We start from the raw sequence: 18,160 nt of genomic DNA on the forward strand, positions 1-18,160 counted from the left end.
TTCAGTGGTGAATGAACGGGTTCAGTTTTCCAGCTGGGACCAGTCTGACTTAGTGAGTTGAAAGAACAGGGTGAGACAAAGGCGCAGACAGGCTTCAGACAAAACAACAACAACAACAACAACAACAACAAATCATCAAATAAGAGGAAAACAAAAAGGACCAAAATAACTTCAACACAATAAAAACACAATTTAACAAACAGCAAAAGTCCAGTTTTCAACATTACACTGCATGATTGTCACAGACTGAGCTGCAGACAGAGCGGAGAGGTACACGAGAGAGCAGAGGGTGGAAAACACTGAGCAGTGTCACATCCAGAGGGGAAATAAGGTGAGCTGCTGGGGCTCCACACCCAGGAAGGAACAGAGCTGATGTCTAGTGCGTCTGTAAAACAACGTGTACTGTGGGGGCAGCGACCGCTGAGTTCAAAAAGCAGAGCAACAGAGTAGAAGACACGGAAAAAAAAGCTGAAGGGGAAGACAATTTGCCAATCAGAAAACTAATAAATAGGGCAATAAAAGAAGTGTCAGCCGCAGTGTTTTTGTAACAAGATCATTCTGTGTTTTAGTGAGGGATGGGGGGGGGGGGGCGTGAAGCGTGATGGGTGGGGCCGCTGGACAATCAGCACTGAGAGAAGGTTTGCTTGATCTCATCCAACACATTCCCAAGCAGTGTCGGCTCGTCACATTTAGCATCGATGGAAACCGTCTGACCAGACTGAGGGGGAGAGCAAAGAAGAGAGAGAAAATGGAAAGGTAAAATCGATTGGTTTAAAAACAACAACAACAACAACACTATCTGCCTCTGAAAAGTTGCATTACAAAAGGGCTGGAAGGGCGTTTCTCTTACGGTTTTGACCAGCATGCAGACGTGGTGACCCTGGATAGACCTGCTATACATGGAGGCGCAGGAGTCGATCCTTTCGACAACTAATCCAGCAGGAAAAAATGAACAAATACCAATAGCTTTTCAGATTATTTAGTTTCCTGACAGAAACAGTATCTACAACAATAGGTGAGCCCCCCCTCAGTCTTGTGCCACCTTGTTGGATTAGCTAGTCGGGTAGAAGGCGGGGTGGGTGGGTATGACTACGTACCAGAGAAATGGTGGTGGAAGCAGATTTTGGCCAGCAGGTGATGGAAGGGCAGGTTGATGCCTTCCAGTCTGACGGAGCTGCCCTTCAGGTCGCCCGACTCCAGCAGCTTCGCAAACGCATCGCTGACCAATCAAAGCAGCACAAACCACGTTTCCAATTACTCTTGGTCCCCAGACGATACGTTTTCTAAAAGGCGCGGGCAACCTTTCCCGGAACAATCTTAAACTGCAACTTTGAGCAAAAGTTGTGAAATTCTAATTATCCATCGTAAGTGAAATGCATCCATCCAGAAGAGAACCTTTTTAACCATTTACTGGTGTTGAATCTTTGGTGCTGGCTCTGAATGCTCTCTTTTACAGCGTCATTAAACCTGCATTACCTTAAAACAATGGCATCTTGAGGATCAACATTGTTAGCATGTATTTTTTTTTTTTTTAAGAATACTTTCCAGGTAGAAGCGTCATAAACCAACCTGTAGCAAGGAGTAGTGATCAGGTAGGAGGTGCATGTAAAGTGCAGTTTGAAGTCCAATTTCTCATGAGTGGAAGAATCCTCATCCTGTGACAACCCCCCCCCCCAAAAAAAAAAAAAAACAATCAATGAACTCCTGCAACATCTGGTTGAATTTCTTCTGGCCTACAAACATGTATAAAAAATGATGAAGAGGTGATCAGATCTAGAGGCGGGTCCAATAACTGCCGTTTACATTGTGAGTTTGACTATTTCCTAAACAATTCACCACTTTTTCATCAGAAAGAATAACGTCAACAGTCAGCCGGTATTAGATTTAATCTGCATTTAATCCGTGGAATATTAGCATGGATGCTTGAAGGCTGCATCTGAGTTCACAAACCGACTCACCACATGAACTGGATATAAATAATCATGTCGGTCACATGATGCCCCCCCCTTATTGGTCAAACAAACACTCATGTTAGCGATGAGCTTTAAATATCAGTTCTCCCCACCAGTTAGACCCGAAGAGGTCTCTTGTAAAAACATCTGCAAATCCTAAACAGAAGTCCAGCTGTTGAGGACGACCCCGAGCCGATGAATGAGGCTCTACAACGATAGACTCCATCCTGTTTACCTTCACTATGAATGTGAGCGTTCCCTTCAGCTTCTGTGGCATAACGATGCTCTGCACCGTGAAGACAAATCGCGCCTCATTGGACACCCCTGAACCAGGAGAGAGAAACAGATCCACTTCACTTGGTACTCGTTGACTCAAAAAAACCAAAAAAACAAGTCTTGCATTGCTGTTAAACAGATTATGAGCGACGTTCAAGAAATCGACTTTTCTACGATCACTGACCAGGTGGGAGTTGGAAAGGGACTGTGAGGCCATCGTGTGGACCTGAACCGTCTGGCCTCTGCAGCTTGGAGTTGAGAGAGTCCAGAACGTTGAACTCCATGGATTTGAGGAAGCTGTCGCACTTGTTTTCAAATATGACAGACACCACCACCTGACTGCCATCCTGCAGGTTTCCCTGGATGTCATACACCTGAATCAGAGGGCAAAAACACTTATATTTATTGCTAAATAAATGCATTGAATACCAACAAACTGTTTGCACTTCACTCCATGTTAATCAATAGCCGAGTGTCGATTAAAGAAGGTGCATATACAGTAAACACAGCGACTCTGCTTCACGGCCCCAACAACAAAGCACACAGCACCGCTTCCAAAAAAAATGAGTTCAAGCACAAAGCTGAAGTCACAAGGACAGAATCGTTGTCAGAAACTGTTGCAACGCTGGCGTGCAGCAGAAACGGGTCCGTCAATAGCAGCGGGAACAGAAACACATCTAGAAAAGAGATTTGGTAACTGACAGAACTCCAGCCGGTACCTCGTCAGCATCCTCCATCATCTTTAAAGAGGGAGAGAGAAAAGGGACAAATCTACAAACACCGTTTTCTTTCCGTCCTGCTGTCGGAGATCATTTTCACATTAATATCGGGATGTAAAATATAAGTGTGTGCATGATGCTTCACACATTTGTGTACGCAGAGGTTTAAATTTAATGTGGAGTGGGGAACATTCAGGCTCTTCCATGGCCAAGGGTCATCATTAAAAAATACAGACTACTATGAGAGAGCATTGTTGATCTTAGGTGTGATGCATTCATTTATTCCAACCCCGTCTAGCTGATCAAACAAGAGAAAGAAAGAAGATTGCACTCTTCATATGATAAAACAGGGACAGCGGAATCAGATTATATTTAGATATTCTTCCTGATTCATGCCGTTGAATAACAGCCAGCTGGCAGAACAATTTTGTCACTGAATTTAGGATTTCAATGTTAAACACGATCGGTCGGATCAGTTTTATTCTCCTGAACATTTGGGTTGGGGTTTTTCCCCCCCGTTACCATTTTAATTTTGCGGCTGTTCCATAGCCCCGTGGTAAAAGCAGCAGAGTTTCAGTCGCCATCACTCACCATCTTGATGTAAGAGTTCTCAGCCAGCAGGCAGTAATTGGACATGGGCTGAAAGGAGAGAGCAGGCCGGGTCAGGTCAGGCACTCAGTCGCTGCATGCTAACAAAGCAACAGGAGCCGCTTCTATCCCAGCGGAGGCTTCAGAATCCAGGCTGGGTCATGGGTCAGCAGGTTTAATCAACACAGATCAGAACGGTGATAAAGTATACAGCCTACAAACAGCGACAAGCCAAAGGCGATGCCTGGATGCCACTTCATTATCACGGACAGCGTAAACCCAACTGTGTGCCGCGGCCAGGCTGCTACACTGACCGGCAGAGGATCGTCCTCGTCCACGGTGCCATTCGGCACCGACTTCTCTTCGCCTCCGTCGTTGTGGTGACGATGGTGATGCTTCTTCTTCTTCTTTTTCTTCTCCTTCTCGTCCTTCTCCTTTTTCTGCTTCTTCTTCTTGTGTTTGGAGGATTTCTTATCACCGGGAACCACAATGAAGATGGAGGAGACATGTCATTAAAGAAAATCAAGAAAAGGTTCAAAGCTGAAATTCGTAGCGGAGCCTCGGCTACTGGTAGAAAGTGTTCGTCCGGAGAAAACACGTGACCGGGCAGGCTTTCGGCACGTCGTTCACACGAGCTTGAGAGAACAGCAGCTGCCACTGTGCTGCGCAGTCGTGTCACTGAGATGGAATCTCTAGCACCTCAGCTAAACCTTCTGCTTGGTAATTATTGGACGAGTGGTGACTCACAATCTCCTCCGTCTCAGCGTCCTTGGGCTCGTCGGGCTCAGAGTCTAGCACCGTGCCAGAGGCTTCACCAGGCAAGGAGGCCGCTTCAGCTTCTGCTACCGTCGCCGCTTCCTGTTCAGACACACACGCGGAGGCGTGAGCAGCGAGCGGCCATAGCCGTGCAGCATATATACACACACACACACGAGTTCATATATATATACGATCACTCAATCATCACAGAATCAGCTGCAGCATACTGAGGTCTGTGACATCACTGACGTAAACCTCAGAAGAGGATCACACTGAATACGGTAAAAATACGACGACATCCCGCGTCTGCAGGTCTCATCCAGATGTGAGGTGGCTTCATTCTGGGAACACTGCATTTTCCGAAGGCGAGTTGGACCCGGCATTAAATGTGTCGTCGGGATTTTGATCCGAGTACACTTAGAATAGAAACTAACTCATTTCGCGGCGTGTGCCGCGAAATGAGTTAGTTTGTAGCTAGAGAAGAGAAGACCGATTTGATACACAAACAGACAAGACATAAGTCAGCTCCGCTAGATTTTCATGAATGTGGTAATCTAGAGACAGACGTTAAACGAGAGTGGGATAGAGAACAGGACGCAAACGACTGATTGTGAATGTCACGGCGAGTAACTTTAGTTACTACTTACTTAGTCCGATTTAAATGATCACACAGACGGCCTGCATCCACGCTAATCTAGGCGTCCAGCAAGTTAAATTCTAATCTGGTGTTAGAATGGACGTCTTCAAAATGGTGACATTTCATCGTAAAATCTTTTTTATTTGGGGATGAAAGTTCACCTTTCCCTCAAAATCAGCTATAAATGACTCTCAGACCTGGTTTTATTAAATTGTTAATGTAAAAAAAATCTATGGCTAAAAGAACAGTGGGCCACGTGCTAAAGAACATTTTTTTTAATAAGATGTTTCGTGAGAATAAGTAAAAAAAAAGAAATGTAGGCAAATGTGGCCATGAAAGAAGTCGGGACACACGTGGTGAAGACCATAAGGAACAGACTCCAGGGAAACTCCACCAACACAACAGCAGCATCAGCATCTACTCTGAGCTCGAGACACCCAGCGAGAAAAAATAAAACCTGTGGAGGAGAACCACTGGAATCGTGGGACAGATACACACACATGCTAGAAAACATAAGAAATCTGGGAGAATGGGAGAGGAAATTGTTATGACCTGTGAAAGAGAGGAAGTTGTGAAAGATGGGAAAGTGAACTGAAGTGTGCGTGAGGCGAGGCAGATCCAAAAAGCATGGGTGAAACGGGGATATATAAACTGCAGAGATGAGGGTGGGAGGAGGACAGCAAAAAAAACGAAACGAGAGCAGGAGAGGGTGTGACTCAACCTGGGTGTTAGAGGGCACTGGAGCGTTTGAGAGCCAGAAATCCAGATCCGAAACCTAGAAGAGGGAGGGAGGGAGAGGAGTGCAAGGAGGTGAGGAGACACCAGGTTCTGTATCTTTGTACTATTCGCGAAAATGGATACAGAGATTACGCCCGCTCTATTTCATGAATAAATCAAGGATAGGATGCCACACCATCAGCCACTAGGAAACAGACACTCGATCACTAAAGCTGATTGAAAGGCAGCAAAGGGAGTGCACTGAAACGATCTAAAATATTGGTTTGTGCAAAATAAAACTTTTGCAAAACTCAAAGACTACATGTAGTGCTGCATTTTACACCAGATGATTTAATTTATTCAGAATTCAAGGTCAAATTCTTAGATGAAAATATCTTCTATATAACTCTGGTTCCAATTCGGAAGGCGAATTGTTCCACAATTTGTGTCAGCACATTCTGTACCTCTGCACTGGTGGAGGTGGGCGGTGCTGCCACCTCTCTGGGTTCTTCTGATTGGACGACCGGTTCATCCGCCTGACCACCAAGAAGATCCTCCTCTTTTTCGTCACGTTTTAGTTTCTTCTTCTTCTTTTTCTCTTCTTCTTTGCTTTTCTGCAAGGAAAAGGTCCCCCACAAAATATATGAGGTTAAATTACAATCGACAACATCAAATCTACAGCCATCGTCATGCCGTAATGTCCGAAACCACCTCATAGATCTCAGAGTGGAGCGTGGTTTTAAAGCCATTTCATATTTACCTTCCTATCCCGGTCTTTGTCCTTCTTCTTCTCTCTCTTTTCTTTGCCGTTCTTCTTCCTGGGCTCCTGTGAAGCAGCGTCTCCGTCTTCTGCCGGGCTCTTTGGAGCTTCCGCTGCATGGTGCGACCTGACCGGTAGCTTCTCACTGTCTGCAAGTGGCCTGCACAAACGACAATATGCATAACCAGTTTGACTTTGTTTAGACGAGTGCGACCATGGTTGGTATGTAACTTATGTACTAATCTATTAAGGGGGGGGGAGGCAGCAATTCACTGGATTCAGGCATGTATCTCCACAATGTGCAGCAGCCAGATCTTATGGAGAGAACTGAAGGAAGTGGTTCCTCTGGCCATCAATAATTCCCAGATCGTTGGGGTTATACCAATAGTCTCCTTCATATTCACATAAGATCAGTCATGTTCCTTTCACCAAGCCGGACCCTCTGATGCGGTAACACGCACTGCAGCCCCCCAGTGGCCACTCTCCGTTAAGACATCACATGTCATCGGTGACAAAGACCAACTGCATTTATGGATTCCGATGCTTGTGAACACGCATTACAGAACATAAATCAGAAACTTTCATTGTGTGTACTTTTCTGTGTACAATAATGGGACATCCAACCATGTCTATGACGGCTCAGACAAACTAAAGAAAGCAAGGATAAACAACACCCTCTTCAGATTGTCCTCAACAATTCCTGCTCTCCATCTGTTAGCCTAAACCCTGAAATATCCAAAAGACTTTAAGTGATCTAAACTGGCCTAAATGTGCTTGTTATTTTCCACCAAGGTCATGCAGGAAATGCACTTAAAAATAGCTTTTGAGTATAAAAACAAATGGTGACCAAATGCTACAGATAAGGATCTGGGCCATGTGGGCAGAATAACTGTATTTCTCAAACCCTGGGATAAGTTTCCCAAAGGCACAACGTAATTGATTATTGATAGACCATGAGAATTGATCCTGCACCATTAGAAACATGTGTTGTAATGCTTTTGGGAGCCTATCCCAGGAAGGCAGTAGGCAAATCATGAGGAAAAGCAGCAGCAGACACTTAATTATAGTGTTTCTATAAATAAAAAAATTAAAAAAACTTCACCCCCCCCAAAAAAAATATGCTTTAAAAAAAAGGACAGCGAAATCAAAGAAAAGGCTGTTCTGAGAAAGAGTGACATGCTGACAAAGACAAAGCAGAGTAAGAGAAGTGGATATTGTAACTAGGCTGCCATGGACAACGGATATTGAAAATAAAAAGGGAAATTAGCAGAAATAGGTAAAAGCAAGCAAACTCCACGTGAGGAAAGAAAGGTCAGCGATTCTAGCAAGAGGAGCAAAGCTCAGAGCGCTCAAAAGAAAAAGACGGGCAGTCAGTATGTTTAGTCGGAGCTCATGTCCCGAGGATGGGATGCAACTCACCTGCGCCCGGCTGCTTCCAAGCTGCCACACAAAAAGGCAGTGAATGGTGTGTGTATGCATAAAGAGGGGGGAAGCAGAAAACAGAATGCAGTGAGAAGAAAGTGAAAGGACTGAAGAACCTGGCTCACATCAGCTGTGATGCTACGAGCAGGAAGGTAAAAAACAACACCTAAATGACGCGTCAGGAATGCAAAGGACCCGAGGAGAAGATACACGGACGTAGTGAGGGAGGACATAAGAGTGGCTGGTGTTGGGGAGGACGATGCAAAGGACGGGGTGAAGTGGAGAAAGTTGATTCACTGTGACGACCGTTCACAGGACAAGCCGGAAGAAGAAGAAATGGAAATGGAAAATGGTCTGCACTTTAATCCTGTGCTTCGATCAGAGTTCTCACACGAAGCTCTGACCAAATGGAAAGTTAGGGTCAGAATAAACTCACTTGTCAAGGTCGATGTCCAGGGCTTTATGGGGGTCGTTGGGGTCTTTGTCGTCATCATCACTGGGTAAGGCATTCTGAAGCATTGAGAAGGGGAAATCAATAGAAAAGTTCGTAATAACCTTTGAAATTGATCTCGTCAACGACGACAACAAACAAAATGTGAAGACGCCTGTTGAGAGACTGGATGAAATGAAACGGCATCATAAATGAGTAATAATTAACAAACCTATTACGATAGGAAAACATCTTTAATCCGTTTGATCCATCTTATTCTCAGACCAATTTGAAGCATCCCACTGAAATCAAATCTATTTCCACCGTTGTGTGAAGACACCAATCAGATCAGAGCAAAAATCATGCACCAAAGGTAAACCGCCACGTGTCCGGCTGCCGTGTACGACTCTGTTGCTTTCTTTGCCACAGCTCCTGCGTACCTCTGGCATTTCCTCGGTAACAATGTCAACCATGTGCGCGGGCGTGATGTCCTCCTCGCTCTCTGGTCCCGAGTCGTGTTTTTTGCCTCGGCCGCTGCGCTTTTCTTTCCTCTTCTTCTTGTCCTTCTTCTTCTTCTCCACTCTCTCTTTCCGTCTTCGTTCCTCCTCCAGTTTCACATACTGGTCGGACATGGGCAAACCTGTGGTCCAGGAGGAGGACATTTGTGTCAGCCACCAAGGAGGTTGCGTTTTTGACGGCATTTCTGCGTGGGCTCTCCGGCAAAGTAAATCACGAAGAGCAAAAACGATGAATCTACTAAACGTTGAAGACATTAGTCAAAATTTGAGCAAGGCCGGTTGATTCTTCATTTTTTTGCTCTTCGAGGTTTTTGACAGCATGCGTCTGTCTGTCTGATTGTCTGTCTGTATGTTTGTCTGTCTGTTTAAGGATTACAGAAGAACTGCTGAACGGATTATGATGAAAACAGATCTCGTAAAATATGAATTCAAATCAATCACCAAAAATCGCAGTCAAAGGGGCCCGATGTGCAATATCATGGATCTGATCCATCCAACTCAGAGTCACTTTTACTTTTCATGGTTGGTTTATAAAGATGCCAAGAACAATTTAGAACCTTTTGGTGATGATCCAGATCACCATGGCAACAGTGTAAATCCAGTTATGAGGGGAATGTGCTGCTTGGCGGAGGCCTGAACTCTAAATGTTTTTGTACTTTGATGAATAGCTCATTCTGAAGATGATTTTGAGTGTGAATCATGTGGATCCAGGACTTTTTGTGGATTATCGCCTGTCAGAATGTTACCTGGGACTTTGAGAGGCACACTGAGGTCAATCTGCACAACTGGGATGTGCTCCACTCCGGGGGCTTCCTGGTAAACCTACGCAAAGAGAGCAGGCATTCACGACATGATCCACAGCACAAGACATTTGGCCTAGAACTAGTCCGGATTTAAACCGGTCCGCTTTGAGTGCAGCGTGAGAATGCTGCCTAGCAATGAGCAGGTTAGCATACCTTCTGAGAGGACGGAGACGCTTTGATGTAGAAGGGGTTGTTGGCCTGCTCCTGCTTTCTGGCTTCCCTTCTCTGGGATTTGGGGGGGGGGGGTCATAAATGAATCAATGAAAGTCGTGAGATGACAGATTTACAAATGATCAAAACTACAAGACTACATCCTAAATGAGCATCTTGTCCTTTTCTAGATAGAAGTGCCGTTTGTTGATTTGTCAATGGCTCACACATGGGAAGGTTCTTCTCAGCGTCCAAAAAGAATCCCCACGATACAAGCGACATGTTATCAACGCTACTATTCTACCGACAGGCTCACCCTCGCCAGCTCCTTCTCGTCCACCTCCGTGTGTCTGGAGCGAGAGTGTTTGGGCTCCTCCTTGGTAAAAGTCGCCTTGGGCTGCTCATCCTCAGACCCGCTCTCAGACGGAGGCTCGTTGATCCAGGCATCCAAGTCCAGACTACACAAACGAACTCAGTCACACCCCGGCGCTTCAGTGTCACGCGTAGCTGCGCGATAACGCGGCTTTGCTAAGCCCACTCACCCTTCAGGAACAGGCACTTTCTTCTGCGCCTTCGGGGCAACAGGGTTGAGTTCTCCGGCAAACAGTGCGCTGACTTCTTCTGCCACTTCTACATCCTTCTGCTTCAGTTTCTGGATGTACTTGACCAGCTGCAGGATGCAGGAAGCCTGAGGACACAACCAGCAGCCAGGCCGATGTGAAGAAAAGAAGACCGATTTCCTGAATTCTATGTAGGAGTTAGCCTTGAGGGGCTTATAATGCCAAGCATTAAATGTACGCCTCTTTCTTACCCTCTCCTGCACCTCCAGGTTGGCGCTCTGGACAAACAGAGGTAGCCTGTCGATCATCAGCTGGCTGGTTTCCTGTGCTGCTGTGCTTTGCGTGTTCCCCTCCTGGCTCTTCAGCAAGGTGGCAAACAGCTTGGCTGCATTCTGCACGTACACCGCCTGGATGTGTCCAGGCAGGGTGGCCACCTTCGGCCGCAGCATGGCCTCTAGCGTCTGCATCGGGTTCTCCAGGTGTCTAAGAATAAAGAAGTGAAGCGGGTTCATTGTCTCAGGAATGCGAAAGCCTTCGTTTGCAAGCGTGCACCCGAACAAGAAGCAGCAACATACTCGGAGAATTCACCGCAGATCCAGGCAGCAGCGTACAACACCTCACAGATACCCATCCGCTGCATGTTGCCCGTCAACAGGTGGCCGTTGTCCAGCAGAGCGGCCATCTGGGCAACAGCGAAGCCCCTGATGGCTTTGACCCGGATGGCCACGTCCAGCATCTGAGAGGCAATGAGCTGGCCGTGGCGAGTGCCCTCTAATCGGGTCAGCTCCACCAGGATGCTGATGTACCTGTTGAACAGATTTAAAAATAAAAAATAAAAAAGATGCAGATGAAAATCAAATCATCGAGAATGAAACAGCGGCGGTGTGGAGATGGCTGGACGGGAGGCAGACCATTCAAAGTTGGTGATGTACTGGTAGTTGCTCTGGCTGCAGATATCAATGATCTTGGTGAGCAGCTCATCTCTGTAGGTGGTTCCTTCTGCTTTATCCACGTGAAGCATCAGCTTCTTCACAATCTCCATCAGATTCTTTTTGGATACCTGAGAGAGCAGCGAGAGTCAGACCAAACGTATGAATGTGAGAACGATTGTTTGGACCAGTGGCTACAGGAGCCGGTCTCCTAGCCTTTTAAGGGTTCTACAATCCCAGAAATTAGTACCATGCCATAGAGCAGGTCCAGAGCTCTCAGCCGGATGGACTCGTCCTTGTCGTCCAGACACTGGAGGATGAGGTCCTTGTGAGACTGGACTGACTTGGGGTGGGTCTTCAGGATCTTGGACATAGCCAGCAGCCCCAGGTACTTCACTAGAAGAGCAGAACAATGGATTTTACCTCTCTGCCCTACCAAGGAGAGGCATATTTAATTCTATATTCGCTCATATTACTCTAAATATTATTCTCTGCAATATCAGCAATGTCTGTCTTTGGAATGTCTAATTATTTGAGTCCCTATCATTTTACAAAGCCGACTATCCTCACTTGAGTGATACAATAATCAGTTTTATATTATACTACTGAAATATTTACTCTTAAATATGAACGGATCACAGGTTCTGATATAATAATCTGCAATAATCCTAAAAGGCCTAGAGTCTAGACTAAATACCACAAAGGAAAGGAACACAAAATATGCAGACAATTGGAAATGACACACAAACACGCACACACTGGAAGCAGCAGTTTTGTTTTCCTTCATCCTATCGCTGACCTTTTTTTCCTACTCACCAACAGAATCTGCTGAACCTCAATTTTCCGGCCATCGTCTAATCTTGTGGGGATAAATGCGTCTGGGGTTCTCGGATCGATGAGAGGGTGTGTGTGTGAACGTGTGGTCGTGATCTTGGGGTGGGGGGGGGGGGGGGGGGGGGTAAGGCTTGTGCCTGCGCTGCCTACATTTCAGAAATGACCCAATATACGGCTTCAGCTTCAGGCGAGAGATCCTTCCTCTTACAAAAGGTGAAAACAGCGGATCAAACGGAATTCACTTTCAGTTGAAAGGTGAAAAAGCGTTTCCGTGCCTTTCCAGGGTTAATGATATGGAACCACTAGAAGCATTTTGTACAGCAGTTTGCAGATAAGTGACACCTTATGGTCATAACACAGAAAGCATCAAAAACGCCGACTTGGCATTGAGCTTTTGTGATCTTTCACCTACCCCCCCCCCCACCCCGGTGATTATAATTGTTGAAAAGTGTTTCCATTAAAAAGGACCAGGAAGGGTCGATTGTTTGGATCCGGTAAAACAAAACCACAGATTCACAGTCTGCTCTACAGAGTTCTATAGACTACTCTTCACACACATTTATCCATGTATGGATTGTCCAGATAACTCGAACGGCAACAAGCTCCGAATGCAAAATGCTAAATTTCACTTCTTTGAGATCCGAGAGAAAACAAGTCGTTTACTTCCTGTGAGATAGCAGGCTTAATGTTTTGACAGGGGTTGGAATGATCTACCGTAAATGGAATGGTATTCTAAGCAGGCCACCAAATTGAGTGGAAAGTCATAATGTTCGAGTTATCCCGGGCGGGGGGGGGGATCGACGTGATCATCGACTAAAGGGGGCCAACTGTTCCAAAAACACTCAGACAATGAGAAAATGACACACTGCAGGCATTGACAGAGGGCTCACAGTTCTGGTCCGAGTCTTCTATCAGGATTCGCAGTTTCTGCACACAAAGCTGAGAGGGGGGGGGGGGGGCAGAACAGGGAAGAGGGAGAGCAGTGAACATCCCTGTTGGGCTTTGCAACACCAGTTTCAGTCCTCTGACAGGCTAAAGTGTGGAGAATTGATTTTTGACGACATTCACAAGGATTGAAAGTAGTTTTTTTTTAAACCAGCATCGTGAGGTTTCTGGCCAGCCTGATAGTCGGTGTGTCTCTGGTGAAAGCAAGAATTGTACAATAGAAAGGGATACAACCAAAATGGAGCTGCATGAAAGTGCAAATGAGGAAGAGGAGGAGGAGGAGGAGCGGCCCTCGGAGGCTGACCTGGATACTAGCGCTGTGGTTAGGCATCCCAGAGGACAAAGAAATCAACACTGCAATGCAGGACAAGGGGATTATCAGAACTGACTGAACTACATGTAAAAAATAAATACAAAGCCTTTTGCAGTATATTCAAATTCGCACACAAAACACTAAATTCACTCACAGCTTTCGAGACGACATGAGCGAACTCTGTACTGACCTGCAATCACAGTGTTGACACATTCATACAGCAGAGACATGGCAGAGGTGCTGCAAGACAGGAGGGCGGGGTAGCAGTCAGAAGAGGGTGGATTATCAGATCAAAGATGATGTTACCATCCAAGAAAAGACCTGCGAGCTCACCTGTGGATCAAGTTTGTCAGAGGTTCGATTAACTTCTTTCCCAAACGTGGCTCCAGCGGCGTGAGTGCACCAAACTGTCAGACGAACACGGAGGCCATGAAGCACAGCTGAACTTCCCACATGGGTTTACAGCGTTCCAAAGTAAAGGTCACCCTGCCAGAACCTTCCAGCTAAATCTTTGACTTGTAGCAAATATAGCAAAAAAGATGGACACAGAACTGCATCCTGTTGACTTACCAGCTTGATAATCTTAATGAGGACCCAGTTATTAGTGGAGGAGGTCATGAGCTTAAAGAAGAGCGGCGCTAGAGACAGGTAGTTCTTGGGATTCCTCCGAGCAAGCTCGCAGATGACGTTCACTGCTGCAGACTGGACACCTGAAGGGGGGGGGACCTCATTCAGTTTATTAGACCAGGATGTTTCGTCCATTACTATCATTATTACGTGTGAAGTCACTGGAGAGTTCTCCTTACACCTCATGAAAGCTGATAATTGACCTGCGCTACATTTTTATCTGTGCAACATTTACGCTATGGTGCTGCTGAATATTCTTAAGGGCTCGGCAGTCGGACAAATAAGTCCTCCGATCCTTCTGAATAATTCCGTGGGTGACCGGCGATAGAAGGCCCGTCTCCAGCAGCACCCCACTGAGGTCGCCATGCAGGGTCTTTCTGGATACCTGGGTCTGGGTCCTCTAGTTTCTCCTTAAGCCTGGGGAAAGCGGGGCGCAGGGACTCGGGGTACTTCAGAAACACCTTGTACATGATCAGCACCGCTTTCTTCCTGATGTAGGGTTTCGTGTGGGACATCTATCAAATCAGAAGAGCAGGGACATTATGATGCAACTTGTTTTAGGAATAGAATCCACAACTGCAAAGACTTGATGTGGGAAAAAAAAAGATAAAAATCTACAAGGCAATTCTGGTTGGTGAACCTCTGCACATGTTCTCTCACCAGGGTCATGATGTCATTGGCCAGATCCCGAGCCAGGTCAGGGGTAACAAAGCAGGAGAGACCAGTGAGGGCCACACCTGTGTCATACTGGCTGGGACTGCTGAGATCCTGGGAGGGGGAAATATACATATATATATAAAAAAACAACAGGCATTCCATAAGAGGGAAAGGGTTGTCAGGCGGATGAAAGGGCACAGAGAGAGAAAATAACTCACCTTTCGGATCTGATTGGTCGTCAGCATGATGACATCAGTGCTCTCGTGAAAGCACTGCGAGGCCGCCAGGTAACCGATCCTCTGTTGGGGCAAGGCAGAACTTTCATTCTACGCCGTCGTTGCTAGATTTTGGGCAGTGCTGCACACAGAACCTGCTGAGACGACTGCTTGTGCCATTTCTGGGCCAGACCTCTGAATTTGGATCAGTTATCAATAAGTACTGTCGGACTGGAGGACCACTTCAGAGAATAGGCATAACAAAAGGGGGATTGATCATCCATGATGGGAGGTAAAGGAACATGATTCCCCCCCCCCCCCCACCTGGACCGTGTCTTAACTCCGTAATGGCTTTGGTAGGAAATAATGTGACAAAAAACAACAACAATTTCCTGGAAATTTCAAACAGCATATCCATTAATTGATAAGGTAAATAAAGTAAGACGTTTCTCGCTGCGCTCCAAACACACCTTGTACGTAAACTTGGAGGAACTCATGACTTCAACAATGTTGAACGCGGCCCAGCTGACATCATAGCCCAGCATCTGGAGCTGTGGCACAGAAAAGAGAGAGATGAGGCTTCGCGTAAAAAGGAGCGCCGCACCGACAGAGAGGCTGAGCTGAAAGCTCTGAAACGCAGAAGAGACCACATTTGCACGAGAAACATCTAAAGCTAACGTGGGCCGAGCTATAAATGGAGCGCTTTCATTTTAAACACAACCCGGACAGCAGCCTGGACGAGAAGTCGGCTGCTCGTCATCGAGCTTTGCAGCGAGCGTCCGTAAGAGAAGCTACACGCATGCTGCCTGGCAACAAATGCAGATATATAAAGAACATAGGAATGCATTTCTCATGTTAGAAACCGCCTCCTCAAAACTCATAAAAAAACAACACGGACCAAAGGGCCTCTGGTTTGGTCATGTTTCAGTTTCTCGCTGATCCGATTGAAACATTGACTTTGAATCGGCAGGAGTGAAGAGTTAGTGGTCGGGATATCTCACATAGCTCAGCTTGCACACGGCATTGGCTTTGACGGCGATGTTGTCCTGCTTGAGCTCCTGTTTGATCTCATCAATGCACGTGGAGATGTACTTGGCCTGAGGGTCAAGAAAAGAACATTATAAAAAGGAACAGCGGTTCAGAACGGGTGCAGTGGCAGCTGGAACGGGATTCGACAGAGAGTCTAGAGTCCGGAAACCCAATTCAAGACTTGTGTCGGCGTACGTGACGCAGCCCCGAAGACAGCTAGACGGCGAGAAAAAGCAGATTTATTTTGCCTCGTGATCCTAGCTTGAATTTAATATAACATGTGTTTTTGGCTGATAGAACTACAATGAAAACACTGCACGGCATCACTCCGATTAAACACCCAACGGTTGTTTCGCACACGCCACTCCCTCTGAGGCATTTTAACAAATCTCCAAAGCCTCAAACCGACTGAATAAATGACTGAAATAATGGCCGCGTCCCTGACCTCCTGACATCCAGGAAGCAGAAGTCAGACCTGAAGGTGGAAGACGAGCCGAGATAGCTCCGGATGGACATGAGCAATCTGTGAAACACTGCAAAACCCAAGCACACACACACAGCTTTGTAGAGTGTGTGTGTGTGTGTGTGTGTGTGTGTGTGTGTGTGTGTGTGCGCTAGTCATGTGTGTGCAGTCATGAGACAGCACAGTGACAGGAGGGTGCGGAGGGAGGCCTGAGCGCCGCCGCCGCTCCCGTGGCTCGCACGCGCAGGCGGGGGGGGGGGTCGCCACATTTGTGATTAGCATTAAATGAACTGGAAAAGTTGTCAACGGGCCAACGAAGCCCATCAGCGGAGACCAACCCGAAGAAGCTCCGAGGTGAAGCTAACTGGTGCTAAATAATGCACACAAGTGGCAGAAACCTCATTGGTAAGAATAGAGAGTTCTCGTCTTCGTTCCATCGGCCCGCCGTCCCCAAACGCTTTAAAAGGGGAGACACAAAAGACGTAAAAACACACGTAGATGTAGCGGACGGGGGGGGGGGGGGGGTCGACACACACTCAGGTGAGCATAGGTAAACACACACAGCTATTAATATTTCAGCAGACTGCCCGCTGTCGACTTGGCAACCAGCACCTCATCTCGGCCGCCCGGGTTGGGTTACCCACCGAGGAGGAGCTCGGAGACGAACGGCAGAGCAGCCGCAGGAGATCCATCGCCTCCTGCTGCCTCGGCTTCCTGCTTGGAAGCCATGCTTTGCACGCGTCTTTGTGTGAAACCAGCGAGAAGAAGAAGAAGAAGAAGGCCAGACTCTGCTCCTCTTTCTCATTCCGCTAGGAGAGGAGGAGGTGGAGACGTGGCTGGCTGCCCCCCCCCCCCCCCCCCCGAACACTGCCCCCTAACGACCGATTCCATTCTTCCACTGAGTGATGATCATCCCGTCATCATCCGCCTTCAATCATTGGTCGGACCTGTTAAAACCCGCTGAGAAAGCTCGTCTGCACTCGATCTGGCCCGCGTCATCACATCTTCCATTGAATTCTGATACAAACTCCAGTAAATGAACCAGTTCCACCGAGGAGGTCTTTCCCAGTTCAGCCAGTCACTAGGGACCGATAATGGATGCGGTTGTCCATCTTTCTAAGTGTTATATATTTTGGATTAGGGCAGATAAATAATCGATAATCCACCGAGGGTCCCTCCTCGAAATGCTAGCAGGTTAGCTAGCTGTCAGTAGCAGCTCTTCATCGCGTTAAGCCTTCTGTTTTTAAGCCCGACGGGGCAGACGGGATGTTAGCACCGGCGAGCTGTCACTGGGTTTAATTGATCCTTTAACCGATAATGGTGACTTCTTAAAGCAAGTGGCAGCTGGCGGTGAAATGGCTGCGCTGATTTGTGACGTTAGCTGCTCAGTCTGTCCCGTTAATCTACACGGTGTTTGCCATTATCAGTAGCTAGCTAGCTAGCGGCTAGCTAGCTAGCTAGCTAGCGACTCATTTAATCAATGAGTGCAGGAGAGAAACTGTCCCCGGTGTCGGTGCCCGGCCGCCCGCTACTTTACCTCGTCTTCCTTGTGATTTCTGATGCCGCGCACTAAATCCTGCAGGTTCTTATCGAACATCCGATCGATGCTCCCTTTGACAATCTTCAAAGCCATGTCTGTCTGTGACTTGTCCCGCTTGGCCGCTTCTATCCAGAGGTCCAGAGGCTGACTGGACTACCGACCCCCCGCCTAGACTGTCTCTCGTCCACCCGGGACCGTGCGTGCGGGACCCGCAGCCGATTTGCCAAACCCGGGTTAAATGAAGCAGAGGCCAGACTTCGGGCGTCCCGTGCTGGGCGGACGCTGGCGATGGATCGGTGCAGGAAATGGCTGACAAA

At 47.1% G+C, this 18,160-nt stretch overlaps 1 protein-coding gene across 1 annotated transcript; it reads right to left on the reverse strand.

Moving 5' to 3' along the window:
• Nucleotides 1-622: 622 nt before the first annotated feature.
• ap3d1 (adaptor related protein complex 3 subunit delta 1) lies at nt 623-17,936 on the reverse strand. The gene is made up of 35 exons (XM_068743286.1): nt 17,841-17,936; nt 15,813-15,908; nt 15,282-15,362; nt 14,815-14,895; nt 14,600-14,707; nt 14,325-14,454; nt 13,883-14,022; nt 13,646-13,719; nt 13,503-13,552; nt 13,304-13,353; nt 12,945-12,993; nt 11,471-11,616; nt 11,203-11,351; nt 10,867-11,097; nt 10,543-10,774; nt 10,274-10,419; nt 10,048-10,189; nt 9,735-9,806; nt 9,525-9,600; nt 8,701-8,900; nt 8,267-8,340; nt 7,828-7,848; nt 6,409-6,568; nt 6,113-6,262; nt 5,653-5,706; nt 4,283-4,393; nt 3,850-4,005; nt 3,539-3,586; nt 2,948-2,968; nt 2,413-2,602; nt 2,188-2,276; nt 1,570-1,655; nt 1,098-1,219; nt 851-930; nt 623-718 (listed from the first exon to the last, which is right to left on the reverse strand). Exons 1-35 carry the CDS (start codon nt 17,934-17,936, stop codon nt 623-625), a joined length of 3,807 nt encoding a protein of 1,268 aa, XP_068599387.1.
• Between the last annotated feature and the right edge of the window lie 224 nt (nt 17,937-18,160).

Source organism: Brachionichthys hirsutus, chromosome 9 (assembly GCF_040956055.1).
Source record: "Brachionichthys hirsutus isolate HB-005 chromosome 9, CSIRO-AGI_Bhir_v1, whole genome shotgun sequence".
Taxonomy (NCBI): Eukaryota; Metazoa; Chordata; class Actinopteri; order Lophiiformes; family Brachionichthyidae; genus Brachionichthys; species Brachionichthys hirsutus.